A 14,847-nucleotide genomic window follows, 5' to 3' on the forward strand; every position below is an offset into this window, starting at 1 on the left:
ATGTTACAAAAAGCATGCTATATAAATAGAATCTGTTGTAAATTATAAATCTATTATTTTTTGTAAATCATAATCTGGATAATATAGCTATTATTATTATACTACTATTCCAACTTTGGCAGAATTATGAAAGTTCACAAAGTTAATGTAATTATAACTATTTTTGTTACAATCATAATGTCATTATATAAATGTCATAAATGTAATAAGAGCATGTATAAATTGGATTTAAATTTAGATTTGATGTGGTAACCTTACTTCTTGATCATTTAATCTAGTCGTACGCTATTTGTAGTTATAACTGATGACCTAATGTTATATATTATATGCTGTTATATAAAATAAACATTGTAAATAAATATGTAATCATAATCTGCGATAAGTAAGGTTCCTTCTTTTTAACTCAATATTTTTTTAGTAATTTTTAATTTCGTATTTTTTATATAATATAATGAGTTGTTTTTTTTTTTTAAGTATTTGATAATAAAATTAAAATATCTAAAAAAATTTTCAATGTATATATTGATAATGTAACATAAATCTCATAATTTTTACCAATGTATAGCTTTTATGAAGAAAATAATATGATAATTACAATGTAATCAAAATGGGTGTTCATCCATACACAATGGGATTAAAAGACTTCATTTGTATATATCATTTTTATTTATAACACATTGTATTATTAAAATATATAATTTCATTAGGTGTGGTATAATCACATGAAGGATATCAATTCTTAGATACTAATTCATTATTATTATACCCGTGCAAATAATATAATATGAAAAGAGATTACATAAATATGACATTGCAAAAATTGAATATACGAATAAAAAAACTAGTTTTATATCACTTGCTTGATTCTATTGACATCACGATTTACTAACTTTTTGGTTAGCCACAATTTCCAACATTTTAGTTATTTTAATTAAATCAACATCTTTTGCAAGCTTCAAATAATCTGTTTTTCGTACATTATGTATACTAGCCCAAGTAGGTAATAATTTACATAATTTCCGCACATGTTCTTCCAATTCAGCGGCAGTAAGTTTAGTTCTAAACGAATTGTCTAATTTCGCCAGTACATGTTCTAAAGGTAAAACTCCTTTCTTTTCAGCTACAAAAATACTTCGAAGAATCTTAGCTAATTCTGGTAATCTAGAATATAGAGTCGCTTCTCTATCTAGATCTGGAGTGCGAGTCATCGTCTCTAATGCTTTGGCAGCTTGTTTTGCACGTACCTGATATCATCAAATAGTACATTTCATAAATAAATAAAAATGAAAATAAATTAAATAAAAAAAGGAACAATGAAAAAGTTGTACCTTCTCAAGAAGAGATTTTGGAATGCCTTTAAATGCCGTAGCAAGATAGCTCTTCTCTATAGTTGGTGTAACAGATGGAGAATCAACAATCTTAATATTAACTTGTCGCATAGTATCGTCATTAGATTCTTCTGTAGAAGATATATCTGTAGATACAGATTTTGATGTCATTTTTGCTTCAGCCAATTTTTGCAAAGCTTTCTCCATACGAGTATTACAATGGAATAAGGACTTCGCTTTTTCTATTAAAAAAATATATATGTATTATAAAAAATTATTCATTGAACATTTTTTTACCTGTTTTCTTTTTTCATTTTAAATGTTTCATGTCAATACATCATTATGCATACACATATGCAATGTTTACATAATAAAATCATTATGAATAATCTTATTTTAATTAAAATTATTTATATTAATCTTAATATCATCTTACCCAAAACATGTTTAGCAGAAGTAGCTTTTTCCACATTAGGTGGTTGCGGTAATTCAGATTGCTCAATAGGCTTGCAACCATCGACATTAAACTCAGGATGCCAACGTAGAATTTTCTCTTTAGGAATGACCATTGGTTTATCTAATTTCAGCAAGAATTGCTCATGTTCTTCTTTAACTCTATCTGCAATATAGAATTAAATATTGTAATAGTATAATATTAATTTATTAAAATTGAAAGAGTAAGCAAAATAGTTGAAATTACCTAACAATATTTCATAAAATTTCCTTTTTCTTTGTAGCAATATAGCTGGAGTCATGCTTACGTCATTTGCTGTCTGCAAGACATTGTCTCCATTTTGTTCATTAGAATCACTTTTTATTTGTACATTTGGTGTTAAAATTAATTCATATTTATCTTGTTTAGATGTTGAACCAAATGATTTAACTTTTTCTTGATGAAAGTTGTAAGCATCAGGATAAATGGTCTTTATTTGTGCTAAATGTTCTAATGTAAAATTGCGTCGCAAAAGTTCTTGAACAGCTGGCTTCAATTTTTTAAATGTTATTAATTCTTTACGATTAAATAGCATAGCTGAAACCTAAAAATATCAAGAATATGAAATATTATTTTACACATAAATTAATGTAGTACAATAAAAATGCAATAAATGATATTCTTTATGTACCGTATCAATGTATCTAAATATCTCTGCTAACAATCTATAATTATATGGTAATTGTAATTTTGGTTTATCACTTTCGGCAAGCGATAAATATTTTTGATAAGCTTCAGTTTTATCAGGTTTACTCTTTACTGGGCTAATAGATTCCTTAGGTTCAAATAAAATACGACGTTGTGGACTTGATTGAGTTAACAATTCTTTCCTTGGACTCATTAATGTCTTGCATGGTGATTTTAAGTTCTTTTGAGGACTGTTAGAAAAAAAACAAAAATGAATATAAAATCTGAAGAAAAAATTGTACATATTATGAAAGTGTACTTACCTAACTGGTATTTCAAGTTGAATTTGTTCAAATTTCTGTATTTGAGGTTTGTTCAAATCATTTCGTTTCTGAATTTCATTTAAACGTTGATCACATTTATTAATGCGATCAATGGAAGCTTTTAATTCTGCTAATCTACCAGATTTATTAATTCTATTTTTAATCTCATTCAAATCCAAATCTTTTCTAATAGAGTCATTTTTAGTCAATTTCTTTTTAGGCGTAGTAAATGTAACAGAGGTTGGCTTATTTTGTTCATTCACTGCAGTCTGCTTATCTTCGGCTACATTCTTCTTTGGCGTCAAAGGTTGTTTCTTTGGACTCAAAGTACCTTTCTTTTCAAATAATACTTTTTTAACATTTTCTTTTTTTATGTCAATATCATTACTTTTTTTGAGAAAACTCTCACGGATATCTGTTTGCCCATCCTGATTTGATTTACATACTTGACTTGGACGTGAACGTGTAGAAACTTTATTTGTTTTCTGTACAGACAATTTAGTATCAACTTTAGTAGAATTTACTGTAGAAGACAAATTATTTAAATTATTTATTCCTGAAATCAATATAATTTTTGGGCTCGTTACCATAGTTTCTTCTTGTTTTTCAGACATAAGTTTCAATGATTGAAAATTTTGCGTTTTCACTTTCATTTCACTTTCTTCAGTCATTTTAATACGCTCTTGATCCAACAATAAAACTTTTGATTTACTAAGTATATCTTCGTTAGCTTGTCGCTTACGAGTATTAAAATATGCCGTTACTGATGGCTGTGACATTGTACTCAATTCAAATATATTTAAAAAATTATATATTTATCTTTTGCTTTAACGGACTGAATGATTAATGTATTTTCACAAAGTTCAAACTTTCCTTAAGCTGACTTACGAGAATACATTAATGATAATAATTCTCCATATATATATATATATGTACAGAATTATCAAGTTTTAGCGGGAAAACTGTAAGATGTAAAGGGAACTTTAGTTCCCTGAGTAAAATCCCTAGGAAGTAAACTTTAGACATAAAGAGCGGGAAATATAAATTTAACTCTACGCAAACAATAATAAAACATATAATTCCGTGCAATCTTCTGAAGTAGAACTTTATCACATGTGACTATTTATGATTATGATATGATTATTATTATTTAGAATATATTAATTTACAAAACATATGTATATAAACACGTAGTTGACCATGGTTTCCACCACACTTGGACAAAATAATTATGGTCAACATGGGAGATCTCTCCGATTGGTTGGTCAAATGTTAAAAGGATTCCTGAATGAAAATATCATAAAAAGCAACAAACAGAACAGATTAAATGTAAATATCATAGTTCAATTTATTTCATCTATTTGTACACTATCAGATAATTGTGTAGATAAAGTAAAAAAACAATGGTTTTATAATAATTAAATTAAAATAAGACACATATGATCTCGATACGATTTTGATAAAAAATTGTATAGTTATTTAATACTTAATACGGTCATTGCAATGATATTTTTAATTGTTCAATGAATAGTTGTAGTCATATATGGTCATATAGTCAACATTGTATAGATATTAGAATAGAAAACCTGTGAATGAAGCATTATAAAATATGTAATTATATTTAAATTAGTATTTTATCGTAAATAATCATCCGAAATAATGTTTGTTTGTTGACTAATCTAATATTTAAATAAAAAGATAAAAATACGAATCTTGACTAATACTAAATAAATTTGTATTTAATATCTTATTAATGGTTTCTTCATTAATGTTTGTAAGATGTGACTACGTGCGCGCATTACATCGATGGGGCGCCTTTCGGCGCGGTCGCATGTGCTCTTCTAAGGTAAATTGGAGGGGGTAGGTAAAACCATGTGATCATCGAGAACCAATCAGCTGTTTAACATTGTCCTGCCGCCAAGCCAAGCTCGTCTGACGTCCGTGATCCTATGTGCATGCGAGTCTGCAACTTCCAATTACTTTATTATGCAGGAGTAGAAGATTAAAAAGGATGGATAATTTATAATATACAACAATCAGTCAACTATAAGATTTCGTGCGTAGGATTCAATTTATCCTCGATAGCATTCTAAGATTTGTGTCACAAGTGTCGCCATTTTGGTGATACGGCAAGCTAAGCCTGCAAGTGTACCTATGATCTTTTTATTTTGGCTTAGTATTTGGGCGATCTGTGGGATCGTTTCCGACGTCGAACGAACGCAATAATTATAGAGATGACACAACAAAATAAAACGATGAATTTCTTAATACATGACGCCAATGGTAAGTTATCTAAGAATGCGCCGACAGTCGGCATGTGTTTTTCGATACACTACACAACACGTTGCACTAGTTTTTAATATTGGAAAATATTCATAATTCTTGATCAACGTGCACATTTAATGATTTTAAATCTTTCCATAACGTATATTTGTATCTGAATCATATTTACTATTTTTTTTTTGTTTTCCCTTTCTTTAACGCACATTGTAAGATTGTACATTCCCTTACTTTTTCTTGTATTTAAATAAAATTCAAAATTTTGTTCTTTAAATAAATTTTAAGCCTGGCTTTCCTTATAATATATGTTATATATATTATGAAAATATATATGGTAAAAAAATAATCAGTGGTAAATGTATATACAAGCGTAAAAGCTATTTTAGACTTACTAGTCTGTATATTCATTTCTTCCTTGCAAACAATAAAGCATATATATGTCCTCAAGAATTGTGTAAATGCTTTTTATGTGAATATATTCCTTTTTCATAAAAAGGTAAATAAAAAAAAGAAAAGAAAATAAATAATTATCGAAATAACAATTTCATCTTTCCAACTTGGTATGAATAAGAAACACCAAATCAAATTGTTCCCTTAAGTTAATTATTATTAAACATTATATGTATTTCTGTTTCATGAAAGGAAAGTTAGTTTTATTAAATTTGTAGATTTTATTTGCTTATAAATAATATTTAACGTAATAAAGTATAAGCGAGTTAGTATTATAATAGGCAAAAATATTTAAATTTTATTATTTTGTATTATATTACATGTATGTTCATATACATAGTTTTACTTATGTGTGTGTCTATTCATTACATTTATAAAAATTAAATTATTTCATCACCATAATTTAATGTTCTTTATATTAAATTAGCTGAGTATATATATATATATATATATATATATATATATATATATATATATATATATACTCCTTTTATGAAATGATCTTTATTATTTTTACTAAGAAATTTTGCTTCATCTCTGACTCATTTAATATTATTAATAAAATAACTATAGAACCAAGCACACACTATTTATTTAAAAAACAAATTAAAATATATTTCGTAGAACATAATTTCTAAGATGAAATTTAAGAAGATTATACATTACTTCCTCATTTTATCGATGATTGATCAATTTTGAATGAACCATCATGAAAATATTTACAATATAAATATATTAATAAAATAGAAAAAATTGTAATACTAAAAACTCTTACAGGTCATCCACAGGTGATAAAGGTTGTACAAAGTACACCTAATAAATCATTAAGTGGTATTATTAACACGACAAATACTGGTGGTTTTAAAGTTTTTAAAACACCAACTCAAGAATCACAGGTATGTTAAGGAAATAATAATTGGTATATATTCTATGTTATTAACGTTATGCTAATATTTCCATTCGGAATGAAAGAAATATATTTTATTGCACATAAAATATTTTCATTTAATTATTTAATTCTCAGGTTCTGTCACCGAATGCACAAGTCCTCAGAACTATTAGCCTACAAAGTTCTTCAACCCCTGGTCAGAGTGAGCAAGTTTAATCCATCATTAAATGAATGATTATTTAACTTTCACATCTAACTTATATTATTCTTTATAGGATTGGTGACAATACCTTTGCAAAATACAAAATTAAGTACTACTAAACCTGGAGAACCTGTAGTAACAAAAACAATACAATTAACATCTGCTCAAATGGTAAATAATATTCCAAAGTATCCTTACTAAGTTTTTTTTTTTTAATTCTCTTTTTTGTTTCTTTGTCGATATCTTGTAATATTCTTTCAGAATTGTCTATTCATATAGCATAAATATCTTTTGAATATTATGAGAAGTTTTTATAGTAATTGTACTTTTGTATAATTTTGTTTCAGAGTGATATTAAACAAGCAATAGTATCTCAGCAACAGCAAAGTAGTAATCAACAGCTTGTTAAGGATGTATCGGGGAAAACATTTATTAGTCCAATATTGGATCACAGTGGTTCTAGAAAACGACAAGATACAGAAAGTGATTTTGTGCCTGAGTACTGTATTACTTTCATTCATATTCTTATCTAAAATAATTGTATATTGCCCATTGTATTGACATAAATAATACTATTTATTATGTTTGTAGTAAAAGAAGGAAAACAGAGAAGGTAGGGAAAGGTCTACGTCATTTTTCGATGAAAGTATGTGAAAAAGTAAAAAAAAAGGTACCACGTCGTATAATGAAGTGGCAGATGAATTAGTTGGAGAATTTACTAATCCCGCGCATATGAATTCATTAACAGATCAAGTAAGTTTATATTACATATAATAATTATTATATTAATTATTTTGTTTAATAATAAAATTATAATTTTACTTCTATTTCAGCAATATGATCAAAAAAATATAAGGAGACGTGTATATGATGCTTTAAATGTATTAATGGCAATGAATATTATTTCCAAAGAAAAGAAAGAAATTCGGTGGTTAGGTTTACCAACTAATTCATTACAAGAGTGTTTAGCACTAGAAAAAGATAAGAAAAAGAAAATTGAAGTAATTAAAGCAAAGACACAACAACTTCATCAACTTATTCTCTCACACATTTCGTTCAAGAATTTGGTAGAACGTAATCGTTTAAATGAAAGTCTTCATGGACCACCAAAACCTAATTCTGCCATACAGCTGCCATTCCTCATAGTTAATACCAGCAAAAAGACTATCTTAGATTGCAGCATTTCAAACGACAAGTATATTTTACTTACTTTAAATTATTTATATAATATTTTTAAACTCAGAGATTATACAGAATTATGAAAATATTATTACTGCTGTACAAATATTTTTTATTTCTAACTGTATGTTCATATTTTGGTATTACAGAACTGAGTACCTGTTTAATTTTAATGATAAGTTTGAAATTCATGATGACATTGAGGTTTTAAAACAAATGGGTTTGGCCTTTGGTAATTACAAAAAATTTAATAATTATTTATTAAGTTATATTGTTTATAAATATTTAACATTAATTTTAACATAAATTTTTATTTTTAGGTCTAGAAAGAGGTAATTGCTCCGAGGAGAATTTACAGACTGCAAAATCGATGGTTCCTAAATCGCTTGCAAAATATGTGGAACGTACGTATATATTTATATTTCAAAGTGATATAATATATAAGTGAATTAGTTCAATGTTACAAGAAATTTATTATTTTAGAATTAGCATCAGGTGATCTGGAACAATTCATCCCAGTCACAATACCTGGTCCTAGTACTTCTATGGAAGACTTAGAAGTTAAATTAGAAGGTTCTAGACCTCCATCTTCATCACATACTTCGTTATCTGAAGATGCTCTTTCACCACCATCTCAATTTTATTCTGAAGAAGAAGATGATGAAGAAGAGAGCGATCAGGATGATCAAGCTGACAGTGATCTAGAAGTTAACTAGCACCTGGATCAAACTTCCCAAGGCTGGACTCAGGGTTCGTTATCATTATTATGTAAATAACTTTAAATATTTTAATCTAATTTAGTATACCACAATGAGTCAATGTTTATTATAAATACCTCATTATCGTAGATTTCACTTTCATCCATAACTTTTATTTATATATGAAAAATATTAAGTTTTACTAAAAATGAATTTTTGTTAATGATTTTTAAAAAATTTGTATTATTTCACTAGAAATGTATTTTATTACATTTAATTTAGAGATATAGATAATTGTAATTTCAGGATATGCACTATTTTCATCAGTGGTGTCAACGTGATCATTATCAATGTTACCACTGACATCATCGTTACCGCCTCAATCACTACCGTCTTTACCATGTCGATCAAGATTATGTAGATGTATAATAGTAATTAAGGATTTTTTATTAATCCTTACTATCATCGATACATATAATTTGATAAAGTAAATGAGAATGGTCAAGAGGAAGATACATCGATTGGAGGCAAATGAAAACAAGTAATACATAATTACTTCGCCTAAATATATCAGCAAGGCTCTTTTCATATTAGGAAACCAGTTCAATGCACAAGATGTGATTCTAATTTTGAAAACATATGTAATGTCAAAAAACCATTGACTGTGCATTGATTTACAGATTTATATGACTAGCACTTATGTATAATAAATTATAATCTTAGCCTTATACCTACATTAATATGTGTATAAAATATTAAGACCAGTACTCATTTTCTTATGGCACGTTTATAATAATTATTATCAGTGACACGCGGTGAAGTTCAGTATGCTAAATGCGAATACGTCTGATTCGATTTTGAAGTATAAATAAATTGTCATAATGCTATTGTTCTATTTTTTATTAATTTTTAGTATAAATGTTTATTCATAAGGTTACCAGTCCAAGTAACTTGAAGCAATGAAACATTGAAATAATTAATTGTAATATATAATTGGAATCTGGTGCAAATGAAAGGTTTCTAAATATATAGAAATTTATTAATAATTTATAATTTGGACTTTATAATTATTCTATCAGAAATAAGGATGAAAAAAAAAACCAATTCTATATACATATATATATATCATTAGTTACAAGATACAAAATATGATTAGTTTTATTATAAAGTTGTTATATAGTTTGTTAAAGCTATAATCTTTAAATCAAAAATGAAAATATATGAACTTAATGTTTATTATATCACAATAACAGTTCTCTTCTAACACTTTCAAGAATATATTCTCCATTGTCAATAAAAAATTGACTTGAAGAAACAGGTGATATTAACCGATAACTAAGTTTTATAACATTAAATTTTTTATCTACTGCGTATACTAAATAGATAATTCTGATCATACTTTAATCTAAATCATCATCATCAAAAAGGTCATCGAATTCTGAAATAATAATAAATTTATAAATTAAAATTAAATTTGTTACAAGAAAATACTAGACTAGTTTAAAAATACTTCATGTTCATACCATTGAAAAAGTCTGCATGTACCGCCTTCTCGCTAGTTGTAAGGTCTACTAATAAACGGCTACCACCAACCTAAAAATGTTATGATTTAATAAAATAAAATATGTGTGTAATAAAAAGTGATTGCATATCATCATATAATTACTCTTTAATGATAATTTTTTATATTCATCATGAATATGCAATAAACTATAAATAATATTTTAAATGTTATAAATAACACTGTGTTATAATATAATTGCCTCCTCAAGTTCTATATATGATCCTGCTCCTTCTGGAAACATTTCATCTGCCACAAGAGTCGGCTTCATGATTAATAACAAAAATCACTCTTCTCCTTTTATTTACAAAAAAGACAACAAATTCTAAGAAATGGGTTAATGGCTCCTGACACTTAAAAACGAATAAACCGCCATCTGATGGAATTTATAGTATTTATAATTCTAACCTTATATTATACTTCATGAAAATATAATATATATACTAATTGTTATATTTAACGATTGAGTAAATTTTACACTTTATAAGTAAATAAAATAATACAATAATAGAACAATTCTATCCAACTGGTTCTTTATGATTCATACAACTCGTGTAAATTTGTACCAATTCATGATAGAACGTTTCTAGTTATATATATAAGTACATATATATGTTATGTATCCGGTGCAGTGCATGCTCTCACATGAGTTTTTAATTTGAAATACAAAATATAATATATAAAAATTATAATTATTATTATTTGTAATCTGTAATAATTAATTTTTAGTATAAACATTTATTCATAAGGTTACCAGTCCAAGTAACTTGAAGCAATAAAACATTGAAATAATTAATTGTAATATATAATTGGAATCTGGTGCAAATGAAAGGTTTCTAAATATATAGAAATTTATTAATAATTTATAATTTGGTCTTTATAATTATTCTATCAGAAATAAGAATGAAAAAAAAACAATTCTATATACATATATATATCATTAGTTACAAGATACAAAATATGATTAGTTTTATTATAAAGTTGTTATATAGTTTGTTAAAGCTATAATCTTTAAATCAAAAATGAAAATATAAGAACTTAATGTTTATTATATCACAATAACAGTTCTCTTCTGACACTTTCAAGAATATATTCTCCATTGTCAATAAAAAATTAACTTGAAGAAACAGGTGATATTAACCGATAACTAAGTTTTATAACATTAAATTTTTTATCTACTGCGTATACTAAATAGGTAATTCTGAACATACTTTAATCTAAATCATCATCATCAAAAAGGTCATCGAATTCTGAAATAATAATAAATTTATAAATTAAAATTAAATTTGTTACAAGAAAATACTAAACTAGTTTAAAAATACTTCATGTTCATACCATTGAAAAAGTCTGCATGTACCGCCTTCTCGCTAGTTGTAAGGTCTATTATAACCTATAAATAATATTAAATAATATTTTAAATGTTATAAATAACACTGTGTTATAATATAATTACCTCCTCAAGTTCTCTATATGATCCTGCTCCTTCTGGAAACATTTCATCTGCCACAAGAGTCGGCTTCATGATTAATAACAAAAATCACTCTTCTTCTATTATTTACAAAAAAGGCAACAAATTCTAAGAAATAGGTTAATGGCTCCTGACACTTAAAAACGAATAAACCGCCATCTGATGGAATTTATAGTATTTATAATTCTAACCTTATATTATACTTCATGAAAATATAATATATATACTAATTGTTATATTTAACGATTGAATAAATTTTACACTTAATAAATAAATAAAATAATACAATAATTGAACAATTCTATCCAACTAGTTCTTTATGATTCATACAACTCGTGTAAATTTGTACCAATTCATGATAGAACGTTTCTAGTTATATATATATATATAAGTACATATATATGTATGTGCCCGGTGCAGTGCATGCTCTCACATGAGTTTTTAATTTGAAATACAAAATATAATATATAAAAATTATAATTATTATTATTTGTAATCTGTAATAATGCGATGGTCAATTCCAAAACCAGTTTATTATGCATCAATAATTGCAACAACAGTTGGTACAAGCTACCTGATAAAGTAACCTATTTTTACATAATTTAATTTTATTATTTAATTTTTTTAATTAAATTTAATTCAAATATATGTAAATTATTGGTTTAATCATTTAAATGTCATTATATTATATTTAAAAAATATATTCATATTGACTATAAGTTATACTATTTAAGATATTTATAAAAAAAATAATTACTTTATTTAACAAATATTATATATATTTTATCTTGTTTGTTGTTTTTAGAGATCATTTAGGTGGGAAAAAATATGAAGGACAAGAAGATTTAAAAGATAAAGTTGTAATTGTTACTGGTGCGAGCTCCGGTATTGGTAAAGAAACAGCTCGTGAATTAGCTGCAAGAAATGCAAAAGTTATCCTAGCTTGTAGAGATAAAGATAGATGTGAAGAGGTATTTGCTAATTGTAAATGGCAGTTATATATATTACATATTAGTTTCAATTAAAAATTTCTTAATTTACCTTATTGTTTTAGGCACGCAGAGAAATCGTTGTTGAAACCAAAAATAAACATGTTTATTGTAGAAAATGTGACTTGGCATCCCAAGAAAATATACGACACTTTGTTAATCGATTTAAAAAAGGTATTAGACAAATGTTTTAATTAACTATTTAAGCATATCACTGTTAATATTTATATTTATGGCACAGAAAATTCTAAACTTCATATACTTATTAACAATGGTGGTGTAATGCGATGTCCGAAAAGTTATACCAAAGAAGGTATAGAAATGCAGTTGGGTGTAAATCATATGGGACACTTTTTACTTACAAACTTATTATTAGACGTTTTAAAAGAATCAGCACCATCAAGAATTATAAATGTTTCAAGTAATGCACATTTAAAAGCAAAACTTAAAGTCAAAGATTTAAATAGTATGGAAAAGTATGATCCTTCTGAAGCGTATGGACAAAGTAAATTAGCCAATGTTCTATTTACAAAAGAATTAGCAAATAAACTAAAAGGTATTATAATTTAAATAAAATATTTAGCATTTATTCAATTTAATTAACAAGTATATTATTTAGGAACACAAGTAACAGTTAATGCAGTTCATCCAGGGACTGTTGATACAGAAATAACAAGACATATGACAGTATTTAAAGTTCTTTTCTTAAGATATTTAATTAAACCATTTATATGGCCATTTATAAAGTCACCTAAACAAGGAGCACAATCTGTTTTATATGTTGCATTAGATCCTAGCCTTGAAAATGTCACGGGTTCTTATTTCAGGTGAGTGACATTTATTATCAACAGTTTTACAAATATTCAAAGAAATTTTCTTAAATAAGATATCCTGTATATTAAAAAAAATAACATTATAACTATTTCTTTTTGTTTTGCTTATTTTAGTAATAACGAAATTTCTGACATATCTGATGAAGCTAAAGATGATAAATTGTCAAGATGGTTATGGTTAGTTAGTGAAAAATGGACAAAGTTAAATGTCACTTAAGACTGTTTATTACCTTTTACTCGAAGAATATGTAACTTTAACAACAGATATGGACAAAATATGAACTTAAAGCGCTACAAGGAAGCCCCTATAAAATATCAGTGTTCAAGCTTATAAGTTATCCCCTTTTACATTAATTTAGAATGTAATATAATTCTGATTGACGACATCCTACAAAAAGAGTAATAAATAATAATATTAGCAACATATAGTAATTAATATATACATTTTCAGTGAAAAAATAAACAAAATTTTATCGATGAACTGATGAATGTTTTGTAATAAATAATTACAGTTTACATCTACGAATTAATACCTCACAACCTAATCCAACACAGTGCTTGTTTTAAAAATGATACTGATGTTTAAATAATAGTTCATTGTATTATACAGACGCGGAATATTGTTTGAGTAATTGTTAATTAACCGAGATTATTTTTTTTAGTGAGGATTGCCAAGCATTCTTTATTTCGGTTAAAATGTTAATGCTCAAATAGCATACATCTGTATGTTATCATATAAATATAATTTTTTTAAAAACGATTTTCATTGAAATTACGCTCGAAAAGTAATGTTAAAATTGCCTTGAGGGGTTAGGGATAATTAGAATTTTCAAAAAATCAACTTTTTTGCATTTTCTTGTAGTATAATTTTTCAAAAATATTCTCTGCAAATTTCAAGTTAATTAAATTAATAGTTTTCTAAGTATCCAGTACGGAGGGTAGAGGTAAGGAGTAATATCTCTTATGGGAGAAAATGTGAAAAAAGTGTCCAGGGTTTTCTATAAATAATAGTTCAAAAACCTTCCAGAATGGCGCTGGTAAACTTAGAAGGTATGGTATGAATGTAGCAATTGTAAACGAATTGAAGTATGCCGAGTTATGTAATAATGTAGTAAATATAACCTTAAAGAATTATTATGAGAAAACGTGTAGCTAGAGTGATTTTATTTCGTGAACTGTGAATAGAACGTTTATTGATTTTTTATCATTTAATTTTATGAAAAAGTATGTAAATAACAAAACAGTTATGGGTAAAATTCGTGTTCCTTGTTTATTTCTCAATCCTACTCTAATAATATTTGGCGCTTCTTTTAAAATTTACCCTCTGCGTACTGTGGCGCCACCCTAATTGAATACATTTCGACGGACACTTTTCATATACAGAGATGTTACTCCTTACCTCTATCCTCCATAGTATCCAGGTAGCATCCTGGTCATTCTGATCAGAACACGCCTGGCAGCAGGAATTGGTACTCGACGAGCAGGGCGGGCACAACTCTGGTGTTCGTGTTAACCTCTGATTTTACT

The 14,847-nt window shown here is 26.6% G+C and overlaps 5 protein-coding genes across 6 annotated transcripts; 2 read left to right on the plus strand and 3 right to left on the minus strand.

Annotated features, from left to right (window-relative positions):
- Positions 1–647: 647 nt before the first annotated feature.
- Positions 648–3,685, minus strand: dup (chromatin licensing and DNA replication factor double parked). 2 transcript variants are annotated; one of them, XM_015330841.2, is made up of 7 exons: positions 3,359–3,685; positions 2,772–3,256; positions 2,453–2,699; positions 2,029–2,365; positions 1,765–1,947; positions 1,329–1,570; positions 648–1,244 (listed from the first exon to the last, which is right to left on the minus strand). In XM_015330841.2, exons 1-7 carry the CDS (start codon positions 3,548–3,550, stop codon positions 876–878), a joined length of 2,055 nt encoding a protein of 684 aa, XP_015186327.2. In that variant the 5' UTR covers positions 3,551–3,685; the 3' UTR covers positions 648–875. The 2 variants fall into 2 exon arrangements, with proteins under 2 accessions (XP_015186327.2, XP_015186325.2); XM_015330839.2 differs by having other exon boundaries at positions 2,772–3,685.
- A 956-nt stretch (positions 3,686–4,641) lies between these two features.
- On the plus strand, positions 4,642–9,522 carry Dp (transcription factor Dp). Its single transcript, XM_015330792.2, is given in 12 exon segments — positions 4,642–5,054; positions 6,279–6,397; positions 6,526–6,592; positions 6,666–6,763; positions 6,940–7,091; positions 7,184–7,248; positions 7,251–7,345; positions 7,426–7,787; positions 7,921–8,003; positions 8,092–8,175; positions 8,255–8,521; positions 8,776–9,522. Coding segments are annotated over 11 exon segments (1,407 nt in total). The 5' UTR covers positions 4,642–5,005; the 3' UTR covers positions 8,488–8,521; positions 8,776–9,522.
- A 51-nt stretch (positions 9,523–9,573) lies between these two features.
- On the minus strand, positions 9,574–10,415 carry LOC107071638 (COP9 signalosome complex subunit 9). Its single transcript, XM_089173523.1, has 3 exons — positions 10,233–10,415; positions 9,993–10,062; positions 9,574–9,907 (listed from the first exon to the last, which is right to left on the minus strand). Exons 1-3 carry the CDS (start codon positions 10,299–10,301, stop codon positions 9,870–9,872), a joined length of 177 nt encoding a protein of 58 aa, XP_089029649.1. The 5' UTR covers positions 10,302–10,415; the 3' UTR covers positions 9,574–9,869.
- A 644-nt stretch (positions 10,416–11,059) lies between these two features.
- LOC149032222 (COP9 signalosome complex subunit 9-like) lies at positions 11,060–11,643 on the minus strand. The gene is made up of 3 exons (XM_089173524.1): positions 11,484–11,643; positions 11,366–11,420; positions 11,060–11,280 (listed from the first exon to the last, which is right to left on the minus strand). Exons 1-3 carry the CDS (start codon positions 11,550–11,552, stop codon positions 11,243–11,245), a joined length of 162 nt encoding a protein of 53 aa, XP_089029650.1. The 5' UTR covers positions 11,553–11,643; the 3' UTR covers positions 11,060–11,242.
- Positions 11,644–11,787: 144 nt separating this feature from the next.
- LOC107071637 (retinol dehydrogenase 13) lies at positions 11,788–13,836 on the plus strand. Its single transcript, XM_015330795.2, has 6 exons — positions 11,788–12,080; positions 12,304–12,469; positions 12,553–12,661; positions 12,729–13,043; positions 13,107–13,314; positions 13,435–13,836. Exons 1-6 carry the CDS (start codon positions 12,004–12,006, stop codon positions 13,535–13,537), a joined length of 978 nt encoding a protein of 325 aa, XP_015186281.1. The 5' UTR covers positions 11,788–12,003; the 3' UTR covers positions 13,538–13,836.
- The last annotated feature ends 1,011 nt before the right edge of the window (positions 13,837–14,847 follow it).

This window comes from Polistes dominula, unplaced genomic scaffold (assembly GCF_049000335.1).
Source record: "Polistes dominula isolate Pdom_NZ unplaced genomic scaffold, Pdom_raw_medaka contig_33, whole genome shotgun sequence".
Lineage (NCBI taxonomy): Eukaryota > Metazoa > Arthropoda > Insecta > Hymenoptera > Vespidae > Polistes > Polistes dominula.